Here is a 21,837-nt window from a genome sequence, read left to right as displayed (position 1 = left end):
CACACTGACCAGCGCGGCCCAGCCCGAGGCCGAAGCCCTACACAGCGCTCCTTTTCTGTCTGGGAAGGGCTCCACGTAACGCCCCGCCCGGCCCGGCCAGCCCGGCCGGCAGCCCTCGATGCATTATTCAGCACAGGTGGCTAGGGGGGTGTCTGGGGCGGGGGGTGCGCGTGGGGTGCGCGTGCGGTGGGGGTGGGGGCAACATCTGGCCGGAGGTCCGCGCTCCGCCCCCGTACCTGGGTCCTTATTGCCTAGAGCCTGCCGATATACTCTCAAAAGTGGAGACGAGACCATCAGAGCGCCGCGAATATCCAGGAACGTGGAACCTTTCCCCCCGTACCTCCGCTCTCCCCTATTTTATTCCAGAAAATTCACTGCGCCTGCCACTGCTTCGCCGCCCGCCCCGCTCCCCGCCCCGCTGCTTGCATGGCCACGTCGTGTGCAGTGTTTGGTCACCTCTCGGAAAAGGTCTAAAAATGGTGTGCAGGCGGCGGACGCGCGGGCCGCCGTCGTCGTGACCCGCCGCGCTCTGCAGTCTCTCTCTCTCTCTCTCTCTCTCTCTCTCTCTCTCTCTCTCTCTCTCTCTCTCTCTCTCTCTCTCTCTTTCTCGCACTTGTGGGGAGAGAGAGAGAGAGGCCTGACGCCGTGTCTCGCCGCGTCTCCTCCGCGATAAATTAAGCGGCGGCCACGACGGCGTGACGCGTGGCGCCCGCTGCGTCCTGGAGCGTCCAGGACGTGGTCCAGGCGAGCCAGTCAGTCCCACGAGTACCGTCGCCTCCGCCATGCAGTGCAGCGACTGCAGCGTCGTCCTGGTGGCCGTGCCCGTAGTGCCGGTCCGCGGCGTCCGCGGCGTCCGCAGGCACCACGGTGAGGAGAGGAGCAACCTTTGCTTGGTTTAGGGATCGGCAGGCGCGGAGCGGACTGCATGCTGAATTTGGCTAGGCTGGAGAGAGTAGGCGGCATGCGGATGGCGTTCGAGTGCGAGCGAGACTCCCCCAACCGCCCGACCTTTGCCGCTTTGCCCATCCATCCCCAGGATTGGGGCCGGGCACGCAGGGACGGTGCGCCGCGCTGCGCCTGTTGGCAGGGCGCTGCGATAACCGGTACTCCTGTTTACTTACCCATTCATATTTCCGGTCGATGATTTTCCATCACGTTCAGGCGCCTCTGCCAATGTCCTCTGTGTATGCATGTATTATGTATTTTGTGATGTGTTGCTTTTCGCGGCAAGCAAATAGGCTCCCACGACCAGCTGAGGCCACAAAATCGTCGCCGCGCATTCGCTCGTGTTTATTATTATTATTATTATTATTATTATTATTATTATTATTATTATATTATTATTATGACTATCGTTTTTGTTGTTGTTGGAAACACGTGGCAGTTTTGAAACTTTTGTTTAGAAAAATGTGTATAATTTTGTTCGTGTGTTCACAATTTTGAGCGTGTTAAGTTTTTTTTTCGCACTGATTTGTACGAAAAGCACACCTGTGAAAAATTGTGTGACGTCACCTAAACAAATTGTACCCAAAGACTTTAGTGTGTGGTTTGCTGCCCTTCTAGAGCAGGGCGCGACGTTACTTGAGAAAGCGAATGGACCGCCGTGGAGGGCGCCAAGCGAAGACGAGATGATGCGATGCCTTGATCTTTGTCTTCGCGGAACTGAACCATTGCAACCTGCCTGGGTTCTCTGAAACTGGATCCCAGGGGTGCTTTCCTCCCCATCCATATTTAACGTCGCCGACTCTGACTTCTCGGAAGACGCTGTTATCGTGACGCGCTGTTATACGACACGGTGGTTGATGGCGCTGGGGTGGGGGCGGCCAGAATTTATGTCTCTGCATATCGCGACCAGTGCGTGCGCTGTGTTAACATGGCGCGTACGAGCGGCGCGGGGTGAGACGGTGTAACTCGTGCATCCGGCCTCTTTCCGCTTGTTTGTCGGCTCAACCCTGCAGGGACTCCCTCTCTCTCGCACACGCTCGCTCGCACTCATGCGCACACACGCACACCTTTACACATTTGCTCACCGTCACACTTCTACACGCGCGGGTGGTCACACACACACGCACAAACAGGCGCGGACACACACACTCGCACATACATACACGGTCCATGGTTCCTCTCGCCAATTTCCAACTTGGAGCCCTCCTCCACCGCACAGTTAGCCTGCTGCTCCCCATGCTCGGAGGGCTCGGAGGACAGAGTGGAACGCGGAGCTCAAACAGGGACCGACCTAACTTGGTGATTTATTTTGAGTTAGAAACGGAGCAGGGTCGCGCTATCGCTCTTTGTTGTTGTTGTTGGATTAGATTTATGTGGCGTCTGAATTCATCTTCGCTTATCGTGGTGGGAGGATTCGGGCCGCACAACAGCAGTAGGGCTCTGAGGTGTTGTTTCTTCAATCACTCGCCGAGTTTGCTCCAGAAGAGTTGGAGTTGGGGTAAGAGGCGCCGCGCGGGGATTGAATTTCAAACGAGTTCACCTCATCTTTATCGATCTGATACTCGCACACAATTTGCGCCCCAGCGCGCCGGCGCACCCCAAGGTTGCCAGTTTTCTCAAGCGACTGTGTCTCAGGCCTCGCAAGCCAGGCAGTCCTTGTCCTTTCCCACATGTTCTTCCTGCGCTGAATAAAGGCGCCAATTGAGAGGCAAGGCTGTGGGATGCGACTAAGTCGATCCACTGGCGGGCATGGCGGGCCTAGCGGCCCTAGCATGCCCCTGCGAGGTGGGCAAGACCGGCCAGCGGGTCAGCCTGCCTTGCCCAACCACCTCGCAGGCCGCAGGGCGAGGGGGGAACTTCCCACATTCATTGTACAAAATTTGACCACATTCCACATTCAAATGGCAAAAACGCCTGTAAGTAGGCAACATGTGTGGCAAAAACGCCAGAAATCTTGCACATTCTTGCACATTCACACAATCATTGTACACAAAATTTTACAGTGGGTCACCCCTCGCCGCAGGGGCTCTCCGCCGCCCGCCTCGCTGGGGCCGCAGGCCGCGCCTCTCTCGTTACCTCACGCGGGGCCACCGGAGACGACTGCCGACCCACCGTCTTCTCGTTTTACAGGGCACGCGTTGATGACGTACAGCCCCTCACACGTCGTATTCCCTGGGACCCCCGGCAATACCCCCGGCAACACCCCCGGCCCTACCCCTCCCCTCTTTCACTTTGCACTCGCCACCTTTTCTTCTTAACCCGTGTTTCTGTGTTGCAGGTCCCCCATCCGCACCCATCATGCCGGGCGGCGCTCCAGGAACACCCAGCTCCAAGGTCAAGGTAGGCTTTGCGGCGTCGATAGTCCTCCACGCCGAAGAACTTCCCGCGGCCGCGGCGGTGTCTCAGTCGCGGAACAATCTTTGAGTCGGGCCAGGCTCTCCTATTTTATCATACTTCTTTATTTTTCATATGTTCATTTTCTTTGTATTTTTATCAAAGAGGCCCTGAATACGCCCATATCTAAGTAGCAGAGTACCCGTCGGAGCCTCGGCCCACTTGCTTTTGTGCCCCCCAAACTCGATGATAACGCGCCAGTTCGTCCCCGATATCGAATTGAGGAAATGGCCCGTTCTCGTTCCACGCTTTGACGAAACAGTGCGTCGTGTCCCGCCGCGTCCCGCCCTTTCGCGGCCCGACCTTTATGCCAAAGGGTTGCAGCGTGCAGGCGGCGCCCGGGCGGCGTGCAAGCCCTTTGGCCACCCCTTTGGCCGTGCCGACCCTCGCGCCGGGCCTCGTCGGGCCCCGCCGGCCGCAGCCCAGGGCGAGAAGATTGCAACCTTTATCGGGGGCTAATGGCTCTCTCGGAGGCGCGGCCGCCCCGCCGCCTGCCCTCGTTCGATTCCCCCCTGCCGTTCGCAGAGGTGATGGTACCGTTCGGGAAAGGCGTCTGTCTGAGTCACGCGGTCGCTTCTGTAAACAAACCCGGACACCGCCTCCACAAGCGCGGCATCCTCTTACCAGGTTTTGAAGTGTGCCGCCGCTTCACAGATTCCTTGACGTGAACTGGATTTTCCTTTTTATGTTCCAGGACAAGGTGATGGTCCGCAACAAAGTGGTTGTGGCCCTGTACCCGTTCAAAGCCATCGAAGGGGGAGACCTTTCCCTGGAGAAGGTTAGTGTGTGTGCGTGTGTGCTTGCGCGTTGGGCGCTCGTTGTGCTTCAAAGTGGCGACCGGGGAGGGGAGGACACCGAGCTGTTTGAAGGGTTTACGAGGGCCCTTCCCGTCCCATCGCCACAGCAACGGCCCTACGGCCGCCCGTACTTTCGTTTCAAACTTTGTCGGCGGGCTGCAAAGCGTTTTATAACCAAATTTTGACTTGGGCTTGGCGGCCGTTGGTGGTTTCGGCCGGGCTTGACCGCTGCGAACCCGCTCGTGACCTTGACGACCCTGATGTCGTGTTGCAGGGCGCCGAGTACGAGGTGCTGGACGACTCCCAGGAGCACTGGTGGAAGGTCAAGGATGAGAATGGGTAAGTGGACTGTCTCGTCGTCTGTCGCTTTGCACATCAGTGGAACGTCCGAGTGTCCCCTTGCCTATAACGCAAGCTTGCCTCTGTCCTCAGCGCCATCGGTTACATCCCGAGCAACTACGTCAAGGAGAAGGAGCTGCTGGGATTGCAGAAATACGAGTGAGTCCCCTTCCTGCGTTTTATTTTTGACAGGGTTTGGTGTGTTCACTGCCCCAAGTAGAGGCGAGTGATGGAACGACGTCGCCGTGCCACTTTGTGACTCTGCTTTGATGTCAGGTGGTACGTCGGGGACATGTCGCGGCAGCGGGCAGAGTCTTGCCTCAAGCAGGAGGACAAAGAGGGCTGCTTCGTGGTGCGCAACTCGTCCACCAAGGGCCTGTACACCTTGTCCCTCTACACCAAAGTGTGAGTAGCGCGCTGCCCTGTGCTGCCTTTGACTTGTGCCGCCTTGCTGTGGCTCAGGCGCAGGCCCCGTTACACTGGGCCGTCCTCAGGAAGGCAGTGTGGGAGCCTAGGATCCATTTTGCACCCAATTTGATCATGTTATTGCTTTTGCTAAATCCATTTCGTCCGCTGATTCAGTCGGGGTGGTTGGCGCTGGTCGCTCGGTTTGGCGCCACCACAACCGCAAAATCATTTCGCCCGACTAGCGGATGTTGCTTGTGGGAGGGGCTAAACTGGGCTTTTTCGCTCACTGCTTTTCCAGGCCCCATCCGCACGTCAAACATTACCACATCAAACAGAATTCGCGAGGCGACTTCTTCCTCTCCGAGAAGCACTGCTGCGGCTCCATCCCCGACCTGGTCAACTACCACCGCCACAACAGCGGCGGGCTGGCGTCGCGCCTCAAGGCCTCTCCCTGCGACAGGCCCGTCCCCGCCACCGCAGGGCTCAGCCACGGTAAATATAACTCAGTAAAAAAAACTGATGGGACTTGACCAAATGGGCACATGCTGATCAAATCGACTGAACTTCCAATTTTTTGTCATTTCAATTTTAAATTGTGATTTATTTTTTTATCTTTGCCTGCGCGAAGCCTCGTGGCTCATCTTTTTTTTCTAGCGTTGAAATAATGTTACGTTGCCAACCCTGTCGGGTCCACTCAAATAAAGTGGCTCATGCTGTCCATTCTATCGTCTTCAATGGTCACGCCCCGCATTCGTGTGTCGGCCCGGACGTTATTGAGTTTGCCTTTTCGTGTCCTGTTTGCAGACAAGTGGGAGATCGACCCCCAGGAGCTGATGCTGCTGGAGGAGCTGGGCTCGGGGCAGTTCGGTGTGGTGCGCCGGGGCAAGTGGCGCGGCTCGATCGACGTGGCCGTCAAGATGATGAAGGAGGGCACCATGTCGGAGGATGACTTCATCGAGGAGGCCAAAGTTATGACGTAAGTGAGGCGCCGGGGAAGGACGAGGAGGGGCTGCAGCGCGGCATTCGGCCGGAAGTAAGGTTGCGTCGGCCGCTTCAATATTCCAAAGTGCACTTTATGTTCGGCAAATGAGGTCGGCAGCAACCTGTCCCTCAGCCCCACTTGGCTCGGTAGTTATGCAGTGGGGCGAGCCGGGCGCGATTGCCGATCAAGGCGGGGCGGCCTGGACGGCCTGTGGGTGGATCCAGTCGGGCCTTGGGGCCAAACCTCTTGTTTTCCGATCCCATGCACTCAACGCAGGCTTAAGTGCAGAGCCGTTCGTTGAGCGTCCAACGTTAAACCTTAAACCTCAGTTGCTAGGGTTGGGGTTGTTTCGTCCTCATCCGAACGAAACCCAAGCGTGCTGTTAACCGGTGACCAAATAATCGGAACCTCTGCCTCTGTGTGCGCGAAATACTTATCCTTGTTTTCTGATGCGAACAGGAAACTGCAGCACCAGAACCTGGTGCAGCTGTACGGAGTGTGCAGCAAGCACCGGCCCATCTACATCGTGACGGAGTACATGCGCCACGGCTCCCTGCTCAACTACCTGCGCCGCCATGAAGTGACCCTGGGCGGCAACGTGGGGCTGCTGCTGGACATGTGCATCCAGGTGTGCAAGGGCATGGCCTACCTGGAGCGCCACAACTACATCCACCGGGACCTGGCTGCGCGCAACTGCCTCGTCGGCTCCGAGAACGTCGTCAAAGTGGCCGACTTCGGCCTGGCCAGGTGCGTCACGCAGCGTGTCACGCGGCGGCACGCCAGCCGCCTTCACCGAGATTCGCCAAATACATTCATTACACATATCAGTACCCCATTTTCTGCTTTCTTCCAGATATGTCCTAGATGACCAGTACACCAGCTCGGGTGGAACCAAATTCCCAATCAAGTGGGCGCCCCCAGAGGTGTTGAACTACACACGATTCTCATCCAAATCTGATGTCTGGGCTTATGGTAGGCATATTTATGCTATTTTATTTTGTCCTTCCTGTAAGCGTTATTTTAAATCGCGGCTTTGTCATCAACTAACGCCTCTCATGATCTGTTTCCCAGGCGTGCTCATGTGGGAGGTGTTCACCTGCGGCAAGATGCCTTATGGCAGACTGAAGAATACGGAAGTCGTGGATAGAGTGCAACGCGGCGTCATCCTTGAACGCCCCAAGGCCTGCTTCAAGGAGGTTTATGAAGTGGGTACACAACAAAGCCTCGCGACTTCTTTTTTTTCCGTAATGTTGGAAATTCTTTAAAACCACTTTACTGTGCTTTGCAGGTGATGAGGAAATGCTGGTGCCACACCCCTGAGGACCGCCCCTCCTTCCGCGTCCTGAAGGACCAGCTGCTGTCGGTATCGCAGGGTCTGCTGGCCGATTGACTCTTTCTGCTCACGTGCTTGGCCGGGCCAGGCGCTCCAGGCGTTCCGGGCGCCGCCGAGGACCGCGGCCAAGGCGTGACACACAGCGACTCGCCGCCGCCGCTGCCGCCGCCGGACCAGTGGCCGTGGACAGAGCTGCTGCCACTCGCCGCGCGGATGCAGGCGCAGCAGGCTGCGCAGCAGGCCGCCCAGCAGGCCCAGCAGGCCGCCCTCCAGCCCCCGCCCTTGCTTCCGCCGCGGCCCGCGCAGTCCCACGCGCAGACGTCCAGCACGGACCTGCCGCTGCTGGTGGAGTCCACCATGTCCAAGAGCACCGGGGCGGTGCCCATACCTGCCCCGGCTCCGGCCCCGGCCCCGGCCAGCAAGTGCCGGTCGCTGCAGTTCTCCTTCTCGTGCACGCGCGCTGCCAGGAGCCCCTCGCCCAGCCCGTCGCCGAAGCTCGAGAAGGCCCGCAGTGTGGAGTTGCTCGAGGCGGCGCACGCCTCGGTGCATGCCTCGGCGCACGCCGCGCAGCCCCTGTCGCTGCAACTGCCGTCGACGACCGCCGGTGGGGCGGACTTCGGTGGGTCCAGGAACGGGTCACCCGAGCGAGGGCGCGCGCGCAGCAACACGCTGGCACGCCCCTCCAAGGCGGCCCGAGGGCGGCCTGCGGCTTCGCCCGTCGCCACCAACACCCTGCCCAACCCCAAGACGCGGCGACGGTCCACCCCGCACCGAGACCCGTTTCCGGACCCACTCCCGGACCCGCTCCCGGACCCGCTGCCAGACCGGCTCCCGGACCCACTCCCGGACCCGCCGTCGCCCGACGAGGACGTCGAGCCGCCCACCCTGCAGCAGGTGGCCGAGCAACTGGCCGAGAAACTGGCCCGGGAGATCGAGGAGAAGCAGCGCCAGTACGGCTTGCAAGACTTGCACATCCTGCAAAGCCCGCACGGCAAGAAGGCCGCCAAGTCGGCCAGCCTGTTCAAGCACAGGAGCAGAAGTCCCAAGTCATTCGCCTCCGTCATCGCCTCCGCCAGCCCACGCGGTGGGCGCAATGGGCCGGGCAGCAGCATCGCCAGCGGCGCCAGCCCGTCCACGGACGGGGCGCCGGTGCTGTCTTCGGCCGCGCTCAGCTACTCGGCCGGCTACCTTCAGGACTACTCCCCCGCGGAGCAGCAAGTCCTGGATCAGTTAGCCCTGGAGCCGCCCGCCGCCTTCTCGCCGGCGCCTCCCCCTGAGTACGGCGACAGCGAGTACTCGCCCTCTGAACTCGGGCTGAAGCATACGTACACAGCGCTGCTGCCCCCCGTCAAGGCCCCCAGCGTGCCCAGCCTGCCCTCCGAGTACCAGGTCCCCGACATCGACTCGCCGCCGCCACTGCCGCCGCCGAACCACCGCCGGCCGCACGCAGTCATCGGCGGGGACGGACTGGACTCGGACTCGGATTCGACGGGCAGCACGGAGCTCATCTTCCTCGACGACATGATCGACGACTACGACGACTCGCCGCGCGCGACGCCCGCGCCTGCTCTCTTTGCTGACTTCATAGACAGGAAGACACCTAGGCGCCGTTCGCGCCGTTCGCGCGGCAAGAGAAGCCGGTCCGAGTCATCTCGTCCCAGCTCTTCACCGAGGACTCCAGACGTTCCTCCAGTCGCATACTCGCCGGAACCGCTGGAGCCAGATGAGGATCTGGACCACCTCGCGCGGACGCGGCTGCGGCACAGCATGCCTGGCCGCCAGCCCGCCCCTCTGCCCTTCCACGGCGTGCCCTACCACAGCTTGGCCATCCACGACGTGCCCGCGCCACCACCTCCCCTGGCCAGCCATTCCTTTTCCTCGACGGCGGTGGGCCAGACGTCTCCAAGCTTGGCTTCCAGCGCGATGCAGGCCCATGGCTGGCCCAACTCGCATCGCTCCAGTCAAACTCATACTACGCACGGCCAGAGCCACGACCGCGACCATAGGCGCAGTCACAGCAAAGGCCATGGCCACAGCAAAGCTCGTGGCCACAGCCAAGGCCGAAGCCAAAGCCAAGACCATGGCCACAGCCAAGGCCGAAGCCAAAGCCAAGACCATGGCCACAGCCAAGGCCGAAGCCAAAGCCAAGACCATAGCCACAGTCAGAGCCATGGCCACCACAGCCAGGGACATGGCCACAGCCAGGGCCATGGTCACAGTCAGGGCCATGGCCACAGCCAGGGACATGGCCACCACAGCCAGGGACATGGCCACCACAGCCAGGGTCATGGCCACCACAGCCAGAGCCATGGCCACCACAGCCAGAGCCATGGCCACCACAGCCAGGGTCATGGCCACAGCCAGGGCCACAACCAAGGTCATAGCCAGATCCAGAGCCATGGTCAGAACCAGGGCCATAGCCAAGGCCATAGCCAAGGCCATAGCCAAGGCCATGGCCAAAGTCAAGGACGTGGCTTCAGCCATGGAGACGGCCACGACATGCACTTCCCGGAGTCGAACCACCATCGGTGTAAAATGTGCACCTCGCTTGCCCCGTGGCCGGACATTTGCCGTGCCATGCGTGCCAGCAAGACCAAGTGATCAGTGAATCTGCATAATTTGGACTAAGTGGAGCTAGTCAAGTCTCGAGCCTTTACGGATTGGTGCCATAGAATGCAGCGCCCTGGTCCAAACGTTTTTATTGTGTTGGAAGCATTTGCGTCATTATCTGTGCTCGTCGAATTTTCGTTGGCTGTTGTAGGTTTATCTCGGAAGATGTAAGTGGACGCAGTGCCAAAGCTGAGAGGAGACTGATTTTGGGATTGATTCTGATGTGTTGAGTGCTAGTATTTATTTATTAATGCAGAAACTATACAAGGCATTTTTGTTTTGTCCCTGATTTTGTTTTTTCCCCTGCTGACAAGTTGTTGAGCGTGTAAAACTTGTGTGTGTCCTTTAAGTAACAACGCCTTATCAACATAAAGTATCTGTGTAGTTTATGCTGTTGACTAACATCCTGATTCTTCATGTAAAGAGATGCAGCCTTCTGCATACTGTTCTCTTCTCTGTTCAATCCTTACCCCAATCAATCCTTCTCTTAAATTTTTGACCTGTACTGATTTGATGCTGTAGTTTGTCAATACTGTCTAGGAAAGAAAATTGATTTTATTTGTATGAATTTAATTTAAATCATTAAATTTAGACATATTTTTTCAAATTTTGTGTACTTAAACTTCTTAACTTGCAATCTGTAAACGTGACTTGTGTAGCTCAGATTAGACTTATTGTTTTGTTTTTTTTGTTTTTTTAAGACCCTTTTTTCTCTACCTTAGTTCTCCAGTTGCAAAATTCTTCTCTACCTATGTGTGTTGAATATGCATTAATGATCTGTAGTTGAAACCTGTTTGAAATCTTAGAAACTGTTTCTAATTCTTTAAAAATAGAGAAATTTGTGTGGATGCTGTGTAGATGTTACTATGGCAGAATGAATGTGATTATTTAGCTCAACAACTGCTACCCCTTTGTGATATCTGTATATAGTTAAAGCCCTTGTGTGTACTTAGACCTAATAAATAAACTTAAACGGCAAATTCTTGAGTCGATTATTTTATTACTTGCAATGTTCAACAGGACGTGGGAAGAGTTAGGTGGTGGTTCGTGCGGTTCGTGCGGGAGCACCGATGGGTCATTTCACTTTGAGTTAGAAGGCACATAATGTTCAGAGCAAGCCGTCTTGTGAGTTGAGTCATGTTGAAGTGGAGAGGCTATCATGGAGAATACAGGCTATGAACGATGGGTTGTGCATGCTCAAATTACCCCAGTATAACGCTAGAAAGATACTGGTCCACAAAATAGTCTCTGGAGTCATTAAGGGGTGCACATCCAGCAAGGCGGAACTGTGGAGCTGGGTTTCAGAGGGAAACCAGCAGGCTTGGGAGTCGAACCCAGGTCCCTTCTCGGGGCGGTCAGGTAGGCAGGCAACCCATCGTTCACTGCCTTTTCACCGCACCAGAACTCACCTGGGTGAGACCTTGCGGCGGGGGAAAAGTCATTTTCGTCGCCATAATTACGCCGCGCCGGGAAGGTAGACCACTCTTATGGCACGTCACAGGGAAGACGCGCAAAACAAAACACTGGCAAAAAGCCACGGCTGAACTGGACCATTATCACGGCGGCCGCTTCCTCTGGCCTTCCGCTGGTGTCATTTTCGTATTTAGGCGGGATCGTGCGTATATTATCCGTCACTCCATTGTTTTACGTGTGAATAGGGAAAGCTGACAACTATCGTGCGAATAAGTGCGCTCATTCCCTCCTCCCCCCTCCCCTGCCCGTCCCCTTCTCAACAACAAACGAACAGACGACGGGCGTTGGATTCACCGTCATCTCCATCAGCTGCTCAAGGCTGCTGATTGAGGATTGAGGTGTGGATCAGCCAGTTTGCCTTCAACAACAGAGCTCTTTGTGTGGTTAAGCTGATCTTTCGCATCCATCAGTCTCCATAAACTTCAAGAAATGGGAAACAGGTCTTCTTTGCTGCTTCGCGACGAGGAGATTGCCCAAATTCAGGAAGAGACCGGATGTGAGTATAGGTTATTTTTTTCTTTCAATTACAAAAACATGTAACCTTCTACTGCTCTCAGCTTTCTGCCTTAAGAAAGGGTCGTTGCCACATTTTCTCAAGACTCTATTTAACAAACAGTTAACATTGATCAGACTACTGTTGTTCACCCTTAAAACATCGAGTATTGGAGGTTTTGATGTTTACCTATTATTTTCCACCCAAATTGGCTCTAGCAAATGATTGTCTTTGTTGTATGCTGATGTATCTTCAATAGCTTTCCGAACATGGGATTCTTTTCTGTTGCAGTTACACCAAATCAGATTGAGCGTTTGTACAGCCGATTTACAAGCTTGGATCGTGGTGACTGTGGCACACTAAGTCGAGAGGACTTTCTTCGCATACCAGAGTTAGCCATTAATCCTCTGGGTGATCGCATTGTGCATGCCTTCTTTGAGGATGGTGCTGATCGGGTAAATTTCCGACAGTTCATGCAGGTTTTGGCCCGCTTTCGTCCTATTAAGAAGACCAAGGATAACAAATTGAATTCTAGGGAACAAAAACTTCGATGTGAGTAATGTTTGAGCCTAGTCAGCACCACAGAGTGGTAGATGTAAGGTTGAAAAAAAGTTATTAGTGACACTTTTAATCTTACAGTTGCATTTAAAATGTATGACCTGGACAACGACGACAAGGTATCAAGAGATGAATTGCTTGCAATTCTTCACATGATGGTGGGAGCCAATATAAGGTATGTTTCACTTGTTTGTGTCTTATTTAAATAAGGAAGATGGCAGCAATAAATTAATGTGTTGTCTTTGTCCTCTCAGTGAAGAACAACTTACGAGTATAGCAGAGCGAACTATCATGGAAGCTGATCAAAATGGAGATCAAATGATCTCATTTGAAGAGTTTTGCAAAGCCTTGGAAAGAACAGATGTGGAACAAAAAATGTCTATTCGTTTCCTGAACTAATATGCAGCCTCAGGGCTTAAGATTATTGGCAATGTTTGTTACCATTATAATTTATCATTATATTTTCATATACAGTACATGTGTATACATATTTGTGTTTATTAGATGTATGGAACAAGTTACAGACTCTCACTTTGTAGTAGCCTGAGTTGCTCATTTTGTGATGCTATTTGTGATAAGATAGGTATGATTGAGAGTTGCCAGAAATGTTTTACCAGCGTTCTGTCCATCAGAACAGAACTTTGTCAGTAATCATCAATATGCACATAAGGATGATGCATCAACCATGTGGCGATTTATACTCTTTTCCAGTCCATTTGTACAGTTCAGTTTAGAGATTTGCAACTTATTGACCCCTGTAATTAATTTCAGGACATTATAGCAAAGTTACCTTGTGATTACCAGAAATGCAGTAGTGTGGTAGAAGTGACAATCTATTTTGATACCTGTTGATTTGCTTAAGTATTCAACTTAACATGTTCAATGCTCTCTGCTGGCAACTTACATTATCTGAACATTTGAACTCAAATAGACATGAAAACAAAACTTGCTTCTGCATGTGCGTTTCACATGATCATCATTATGTTCAAGTGAGCTGCTAGCCGCCCTTTTCAATTTTTCAGTGTCAGGTTTGTTCCACCAAAGAAATTTACACTGGCATATTCAATTCATTCTTCTGTGTATGAACGTTTATAGATATTTTGCACTTAAGCATTTTACCGGGTCTAGAATGTATTCTTTGTATGTATTAGTAAAAATAAAGCATTCAAAATAAACCTCTGTCCATTGAGAAATTCCCTCATCTTTTTTATTGCATCATGTTCTTTATTTCATTTTATTAAACATTTTGCATGAATGTAGGTAACAAAATTGTGACATTGAATCTTTTGCCGATAATCATTCAATTAGGTTTATGTAAACTATCACTACACAGAGACAGATATTCAGGATGACACAGTAACATCTCCAAACTGTGAGATCATAGCATATGCCCATACAAATGTCACCATCATTGTAATGGCAACCAAAATTACATCAATGAATTATGCATTTAAGACAAAACAGCGCTTGTAACATGAGTGAAACCAAACTGATTGCCACTACTTTACAGTTTTATAGGATTACAAAGAGATAGATGTTAAGATAAATGTTTTATACAACTACTGTATTACACACAAAACTGTAACATATGAACTTGTACTCATAGCCTCTTCAAACCATGCAGTTACCAATTATTTCTCTGTCCCATACACCGTATCAATTCATACTTGCAACACACAAATCAATCATCAGTTTTTATAAGAACTTAGTAACAGATATAAAAATAGATACAGCAAAAGATAAAGTACTGCAATCCTTTAAAGGCAGGTCAATAGTAGCTGAAGTAAGGTAATATCTTCAGAAATTAGAAATCTTTTCAAGATAGAGAAGAACAATATGACTGATTAACCACATTTTCACACTGAGAAACACAAGATCATATCCCCACAGAATAATAGATGTGCACCCAGGATTCAGTGTTCAAAATATAGAGCCACAAAATAAAAATGAATTTACAAGAAATATTTAGGGGAGCAAAAAATCTCTCTACTAAGTGAATTGTAGGAAGACTGGACACATAAATTCATTCAGCACTGGCAAATAAAGGATAAAAAAGGATGCAGACTGCTGCTCAAAACTACAATAGTATAACCATCGTCTAACAGACAGCGATTTACCAGTAATAAAAGCATTACCACAAATGAGAAAATCTAGGTTTAATGAAATAATATGTATGTATAGGGTATAAACAACATGGTGAAAAGTTTACATTTTTCAGAGAATGATGGCAACTGCTCATTTGATGCTGTCTTTTATATCACACTGAGATGCTTCTCCCATCATTACAAAATCATGCCTTAAACTAAAAGGATCAACACAACAGCATGCACTTCAAGAGTTATATGCTTGAATTCATTTGTACTCTAAACTTAAAATAAGATTTGGTCAACATGTTGATTAACATTTGAAAGGAGAACTTTCTTTTCAGAGAAGGACAATAAAGAGAAAGTTTAAGGATAGCTTGATGAGAGAACAGAAAAATTCCTCTGTTCACGGTAGAGAAATGGGAAGCAAAGAATGATTTGATGCGTCCCCACATAGGATGAAATATGGTTGTTCTTTTGGCCCTTACTTAAAGCAAACAATATTATAGAGAATCATAGTGTTCCATATCACATATTATAAAGACTTGAAACCAGATAAGTGCTTAATATTTTCAAATCACAGTCCATTGCTGAACAAATCAACAAGTTGAGACATTATTAAACTTTTTACAACTTAGACCAGTTTAAATGGTCAATAAGTCTTAAAATTGGGTTAGGTACATTGCTTTCTCCATTCTCTACGACTTATCATGGAAACCTGTATACAGGGGGGTTGATTTCATAAAAGAGCACCACAAATGTACTGCATCAACAATAGCCACTTTACAAAAAGAAGAAGAAAATCATTAAAGTAAGAAAAAGAATCAAAGATTGTCACTTGATCTCTGTAAGTGTCCCAAAAACCTCTCCAGTAAAACACACAGTAAAACATAGAACATTTCATAGATAGAGCAAAGGCTCAAGGATATTGCACATAAGGAACTTAAGAGAAATATGCACCAGGATCATTACTCAGCACAAGAAAGTGACAACAGGCTTCTAGCTTAGCACTACAAGATGAAAAATGATTAACAGTCACACCATTGAATCATGTATAGGACACTGACACTGGTATGTTTAAAAACAGAGAATACAAAACATATTTCAACTTACTTAAGTTAAAACCTAAGTAACGGAAAGACACGAGCCCCAAAATATTGACATGCAATTTATCGATGGAGATCTTATTTCAAAGCTATCTAAAACAATTGTGACAAGCAAATAATTTATCATTATAATCCTCAAAACCAAGATCTGAATCAGATAGAAAAATATAGGACAAGACTTCTGCATCAGTAAATGATTAGTACGGTATCATCCTAAAGTGTGATTCGAAATGCTACATGATGACTGACAATAAGAACAGTTTTCTACTTTACCAGTTTTAAAGCTAGATTCCTGGTATGACAATTATGCTATGCAAGCAAGCAAAACGGTTCTCAAGAACAGAAAAAGCTTTCTTTGTACATTGAGTCTAAATATAAACAAAACGCTTGAGTCACAAGTTAAAATTTGAAATAATACCTCAGCTAATAATTAATCACAATGTAGAGATTATCTACATTACGTAATTAATGTAGCCTTTGTGTAACCTAAACATTATGTACCGGTATTTTATTTGGCAGACACATGAGATTAAATATGTGAATACACTGTAAAACTTAATTGTGGCAGCCCCATTGAAAAATGGGACAGGGCAGGAATAAAATGCAGACACTTACATTAAGCATTTCAAAGGAATTGATTCAAAGCTTTTATACTGAGTTCCTAGAGTAACAATGTGAGGCTTCAATTATATCTAAAACCCTTCTTTTGAAATTAATGGACAGGAAATAGACATCTGGACACGCCATACATTATATAACAAAATCATAACAATTTATACTTTAATTAGGTACGAGTAATTGCTGCCAAAAAGACTCAATACATGGGTATTGCTTACTTCTAGATGTCGAAATCATTGATATTGGAGCGATGCTTCAAATACACATTCTACAACTAATTCAAACAGCTTTATAAGAAGGATGGACTATTTTTGCAGAAGCCATGCTATTGGCATTACAACATTTCTCAAATACATAGAAAGTTTCTGTAATATGTATTTTGATCACATGTGTCAGTGTGGAGAATCATGAAGACAGCAAGGTCTCAAATTCAAAATACAAGAGAAAACTTACAATGTTCAATACATACGTTTCTGTCAAGAAAGACAGCAATATTAACTAAGAACTTTACAAGGGAGGGCTGCACAAAGAATGTTTGCTTACAGATACTTTAAAATGCGGAAAAAGCTGAATGCATGGCAGCAGCTTAAAATATATGAAGTGAAAGTTTGAGCGTAATTTGTAGAACACAAGGCACTGTCCACATTGTTACAATTGGAATGAAGAACAATAGGAAGGGCAAACCCATAGGTTTCACCAAACACAAAATGACTCAGAAATTAGTAAAATGACTGAATCCATAAGTTCAAGACAAAAATTATATAAAACAGTTTAAAAACATATTATTTTTGAACATAATTAAATTCAAATAAATCTCTTAGGACAGGAGTAAAAATGACAGGATTAAAGTCAGTTAAATTGAAACAAATCCTTAGCTGCATTTTCTGACATATTTTGCTTCAACTTTAAAAGTAACTTACAAAAAAAAATCCTTAATACTGAGGCATTACAAGTTTACAACTAAAATTCATGTCACTTTCTGGAACCTTCACACAAGATTAAAATCTAAAGAATTTACGAAAAACAATTTCCTCTTGAAGGCCATTGTAGGTTATTTTACTGAGCCTTCTACAACAGATCAGATCATATCAATGCCTTATTCACAGGAATCACATTTAGAGTATACAGATATTATGCATTTTGAACAGCAAGTCACTAAGAGATGGATGAGAAGGGAAAGCTCTCTCACTGGGTAAATGTTCATTGCCCTGCTATCACCAAATGTCATGTATTAATAAATACCTATAAAATATGTCTATAAAATATCTAGATTTCCCTCCTAACATGGTGTAGATAGATCAAAATACTGCTAATGAAAACAATTTCATTTGGCACTTGTGCTTGAAGTTCGTAGCAAAAACAAAGTTGTCAAATAATTTTCAAAATTTTGAAACAGATATTAAAAAAAAATTCAATGCAGATTGAGCAATTAGAAATATTCAAGCTGCACTAATAATCCACAATCTATAAACCATGTTAATGAAGGTTTCTTAAAAGTGACGGGAAAAATAATAAAAAAAAAGCAGGAAAGAGAAAAAAAACGAGAAAAAAAGGGGAGGGGATAATAAAACATTTATCAGGAAAAATCATCCCAAGATACAATAAGTTATGATGGATTTCATTAGACTAGAGGTAAACAAGGACTTCTCCCCGCCTGAATGTGTCACTTAGTCCACAGTGCATCACTCCATCTGCATAAATGGCTAAAACTGTAGGGTGTGATCAAATGAAAAGAAAGTTGCTGAGAGGAAATTGTGACAGCAAATAGGTACCAGCGTTGTAATGATATGCTATGATTCTTCCTATTGCACAGAAAAGAAAAATCATAACTCAGTATAATAAAGATTGTGCTACCGCCGTTGTAAGAGCCCATTTGAAGGTGGCAGCGTTGGGACCATTTCTAATTCTACAAGAAGTGGAAAGTGATCTGTGGGCACAAAAGAAATAAGATGGTTAAGACACACATCATTATTGAGACTTTGCTACTGATTTAAGTCACTCATACCTGAAGGAACGTGAGGATGAGGGCAACCAACAACTTTGTTATCTCGAAGCCACTCAGAGGCTAAAGGACCAAGCAATCCTAAGGGTGTCATGCTTTGTTTTGAGTAGAAGATGTAATCGATGATTCCTTTAAAGTGGAACCTACAAAAAAAAAGAAAAGAAAAAATGAGTAAAAGATGTAAATGATAGTGCTATTGCTTAGCAAACCAGTATTGTGGCAACATACGTGTAGTTGGTGAAGGGCATAATATCTTCTGAGTATGCTGAGGCCAGCTTAAATGAATGGGTTAGTTCATTTGGCTTATCACAACCAGAAATTTTTTGTAATACAGCTTTGTACCCTAGCTCCTTGAAATCTGCATGGTCTGCTGAAACCCTGCCTGATGTCAAAAATTCTATTACACCTGTAAAAGAAAGCGATTATTACTATAAGTTCCTGCCACATGCTATAACCATTTAGCTAAGTTTAAACAAACCTGAATCAGGTAATGAGTTGAAGTCTCCGCATAATAAAAGCTGTATAGCAGCAGGATCTGCCTTATGTCCTGGGCGGAATGAATGGGCGGCCTGGTCCAGTATACCTTTTAGCTCATTTGACAACATCATTGTCTGAACTAATTTGACATCACAGAATTCAGGATCCCAATGAATGTGTGCAGTGCATACCAAAAGGGGTTGGTGCACTTGAGAAGGATCCGGGAGCCCTGCGAGATTACAAAGTTTATAATGTCAATACGTACTTAAGAAAAATAAGGAAGAAACTTAAGACCATTGAAGAATTAACTTACAGATTAATAAGAGAAACTATGTGTAAAACTATGAGGCGCTAAGTTCGATTTAAATTGTATGTGGAGAAAATAGAAGTGACTGTGGATAAATGTGTATGATTCGTTCTCCTTCCTCTGCAAAGGGACACCCAGTTGGATTCCAAAGAATGAATGAATAAAATTACGCATGACAAGGAAAGGTTTATTAAGTTAAATAATCAACATCAAAGAGAGCCATCTAATTTACAGTTATTCCACTTAAAAATTTCAGGACATTGGGTATTGTAGATAATGAAATATGGCACTCAATCAGAATATTACAATCAGAGCAAACACACCATACAACAAACAACATGGATAGGCTACCAAAGGCCTTTGTTGAGGATCACTCGACATGGTAACAAATAATCTTGATGCTGAGAGAGCACACCAAACAACAATAAAAAGTCCAGCAGCCAAGCCAAAGATGCCTGTCAAAGGAACAAAAATTCCAAGGCCTGATAAACCAACAACAGGAAGAAGACAATAACCAAGGACAGATGCAACAGATGCTAAAGTAATGCTAACAGTTGTGGTCATGAGATTTAATAGTATGTACATAACAATACAGGATATCATGGCAAGTCCATAAATATAACCAAATGGGACTTTGCCCCCTGAGAGCAAGAGACAAGCTCCTAATAATAGACAGAACAGACCAGGGCCAGCCAAGTCAGCATCCTGCAGGAGAAAATTAGCATCATCAGTAACACCTTGTCCATGAAAGGGATTGAGCACAGCTAACGTCTTCGCAACGATTCTGTCTGGGTCGATGCCAAGCTCTTCTAACAAAGGTGGTTCATCATCAAAGTCAGTGCCACCTTGCGTTGCATCAGGACTCATAAAGGAATCTGCCTCATTGTATCCACCATAGTTGTAGTTGCCAGCAGGTTGAGCACCATAGTTGTCAGCTGCAGATGAGAAGCTCTGAAAATCCAGTCCCTGAGGAGCTGATTGCGAAAAATCAGTATCTGAGAAGTTGAGGTCGTAGCTAACTTGGTCCGGGTTACTTTGAGGAGGCCAGTACTGTTGCTGGTTAGAATAGGCCATGGTTTGTGCCTTCTTGAGTTCTCTTCTTATCTAAATATCATAACAAATCCAAAGAATGACTGTCTGACAAGTTGATGGAGGTTATGTTTCAGCAAATTCACAACCCCCGCAAAAGAGTGCAGTTTCTCTCGTAACAGCGACACAGTCGGAAAATTAAAACTTAAAAGTACGGCGATATGAGAGCCATCCGTCGCACTCTTCGTCTCACAGTCGCTGATACAGGCAGATCAAAGAAAAACAATTCTGTGCTCAAATTCCTGTGGCGGTGGGGGCAAAAACATGACACGTTCACCGAACCGGACTGCGAAACAAATACAAGGCTCCGACTCCGACTCCCAGCGGCAGTGCTGCCACCTAGCGTCGGTGTGGCGAAACGACGAACCATGGAGATACCCCTCGCAGCGCCGCATCCACGCCGGAGTATCTGCAGCAGTACTGCCATGGGCTGGACAAGGTGGACGTGGAACACGTGGAAGCAGGGAAGGAGAACGGAGCAGTGACGTGCTGTGTCTGTGTGTACTGATGGTGTGTTCCTACAGTAGTTTCTGACCTGTTTGTGTGTGGGTGTGCTTTCCCCGTTCACCGGGGCCATGCCGGGGTCTTACTCACCGTTCTCCCAGGCAGCCTCCTTGGTCTTGAGCAGCGCGGCCAGGCCGATGTTGTCTTTGGGCATGACTCTGTTGAGCATGTGGTCAGAGCCCTCAGCGTTGGCCATCGCCAACTGGTTGAACTCGACAAGGTGGTCCTTCACCAGCGTGAACCTGAAGCACACAGAAACGGTGAGCAGGCTCCCTTCAGTGGGGGAAGAGGGCGGTGGACCGTCCACCGAGGACGCTGCGCGCTGCAACCACTCACTTGGCGATTCGGAAGAAGATGGCGCATCCGTCGACATACTTCCTGTCACTCTCCGCCATGGTCTTGGCTCGCGATTTGGGGGAGAAGATGCCGTCGTAGCCATCTCGCTTCAGCTCGGGGAGGAAGAACTTGTAGAACTGGTCGGTCTCCACCTCCTGCCGGAAGGGAAACAAGTGTTGTGTTAGCGTCGACGCGCATCCCATGCATGCATGCATGCATTCGCGCAAACAAGTCGGCGAAGAGACTCATCTAGTCCGTCTCCTAGTCCGAATTTCAAGCGGGAACCATACACGTCGCGACTTGGAACTTTTAGGACCCTACGCTGAGACCAACTGCCAACGCACCTGAAGGCTGATGATGTCGGCAGCGTAGTGCCTGATCTCGTCCAGGATGCTCTTCTTGCGGTACTCCCACTCCAGGGCCCAGCTCGGGCAGTAGCCGTACATCTGCCTGGTGGCGAACTTGTCGCACAGCACGTTGTAGCACATGACGGTGAAGATGCCTGCAACACGGCGCGTCGTCAGCACGGCGACAGCACGGCCAGCACACTGGTCTCGGCGGCACCTCCGCCAGAACGTCAAGAGCATCTCTCCGCAAAACTACTTACAAGTGGGCCTGGCTCGGTTCGGACGCGTCAGCGGGATCCATGGCCGTTGCGGAGGCAGCGGCGCCGTCACTGTGAACAGAAGAAGCGCCTTTTCAGTTTTTCAGATCGCAAAGGACTCCACAGCAACGCTACCGTTTCCAGGTCGTCGTTCCGAAACTTCCGAAACCACGACGAAGTGGAAACGGGCGGGTACCCACGCCGTGGGGTGGGACCATCGACCTGTCGACTGTCCAGGAGCTCAACTAGATGAAAGGCAGCCCCGAGTCCTTCCCTAGTCCCCGTCGGTTTGCGGCCAGACACAACGAATAATGAGGTGCTCTCCACCCCCCGGACGCTTCGTCGCCTCGGCCGAGCTCGGCGGCCAGCCCGCATTCG

General features: G+C 48.9%; 4 protein-coding genes across 9 annotated transcripts in view; 2 read left to right on the top strand and 2 right to left on the bottom strand.

Moving 5' to 3' along the window:
- The window catches only part of LOC117651248 (tyrosine-protein kinase Btk29A), a 100,274-nt gene extending 92,928 nt beyond the window's left edge, over positions 1–7,346 (top strand). For all 3 annotated transcript variants that reach the window (XM_034395074.1, XM_034395075.1, XM_034395076.1), the window contains 11 exons: positions 3,224–3,285; positions 4,034–4,117; positions 4,411–4,475; positions 4,569–4,634; positions 4,752–4,880; positions 5,182–5,375; positions 5,688–5,859; positions 6,325–6,612; positions 6,719–6,837; positions 6,937–7,070; positions 7,154–7,346. In XM_034395074.1, coding sequence (XP_034250965.1) covers positions 3,224–3,285; positions 4,034–4,117; positions 4,411–4,475; positions 4,569–4,634; positions 4,752–4,880; positions 5,182–5,375; positions 5,688–5,859; positions 6,325–6,612; positions 6,719–6,837; positions 6,937–7,070; positions 7,154–7,255 — 1,415 coding nt within the window. In that variant the 3' untranslated portion in view covers positions 7,256–7,346. The remainder of the gene's footprint in view (positions 1–3,223; positions 3,286–4,033; positions 4,118–4,410; positions 4,476–4,568; positions 4,635–4,751; positions 4,881–5,181; positions 5,376–5,687; positions 5,860–6,324; positions 6,613–6,718; positions 6,838–6,936; positions 7,071–7,153) is intronic.
- A 4,197-nt stretch (positions 7,347–11,543) lies between these two features.
- Positions 11,544–13,507, top strand: LOC117650943 (calcineurin B homologous protein 1). The gene is made up of 4 exons (XM_034394599.1): positions 11,544–11,777; positions 12,066–12,326; positions 12,414–12,507; positions 12,587–13,507. The coding sequence occupies exons 1-4, from the start codon at positions 11,711–11,713 to the stop codon at positions 12,729–12,731; spliced, it is 567 nt and encodes a 188-aa protein (XP_034250490.1). The 5' UTR covers positions 11,544–11,710; the 3' UTR covers positions 12,732–13,507.
- Positions 13,508–13,517: 10 nt separating this feature from the next.
- The window catches only part of LOC117650939 (CCR4-NOT transcription complex subunit 6-like), a 71,880-nt gene continuing 63,560 nt past the window's right edge, over positions 13,518–21,837 (bottom strand). For all 4 annotated transcript variants that reach the window (XM_034394591.1, XM_034394588.1, XM_034394590.1 and 1 more), the window contains 8 exons: positions 21,463–21,531; positions 21,200–21,357; positions 20,856–21,010; positions 20,610–20,761; positions 18,621–18,848; positions 18,371–18,548; positions 18,146–18,285; positions 13,518–18,067 (listed from right to left, as the gene is read on the bottom strand). In XM_034394591.1, the coding sequence (XP_034250482.1) occupies positions 17,991–18,067; positions 18,146–18,285; positions 18,371–18,548; positions 18,621–18,848; positions 20,610–20,761; positions 20,856–21,010; positions 21,200–21,357; positions 21,463–21,531 (1,157 nt within the window). In that variant the 3' untranslated portion in view covers positions 13,518–17,990. The remainder of the gene's footprint in view (positions 18,068–18,145; positions 18,286–18,370; positions 18,549–18,620; positions 18,849–20,609; positions 20,762–20,855; positions 21,011–21,199; positions 21,358–21,462; positions 21,532–21,837) is intronic.
- On the bottom strand, positions 19,093–20,327 carry LOC117650942 (protein YIPF5). The gene has a single exon (XM_034394598.1). The coding sequence runs from the start codon at positions 19,998–20,000 to the stop codon at positions 19,221–19,223; it is 780 nt and encodes a 259-aa protein (XP_034250489.1). The 5' UTR covers positions 20,001–20,327; the 3' UTR covers positions 19,093–19,220.

The sequence above is a fragment of the Thrips palmi genome, unplaced genomic scaffold, assembly GCF_012932325.1.
Source record: "Thrips palmi isolate BJ-2018 unplaced genomic scaffold, TpBJ-2018v1 HiC_scaffold_5, whole genome shotgun sequence".
NCBI classification, from domain to species: Eukaryota; Metazoa; Arthropoda; class Insecta; order Thysanoptera; family Thripidae; genus Thrips; species Thrips palmi.
The sequence above is the reverse complement of the archived record's forward strand: the minus strand, read 5'-3'. Positions and strand labels throughout refer to the sequence as shown.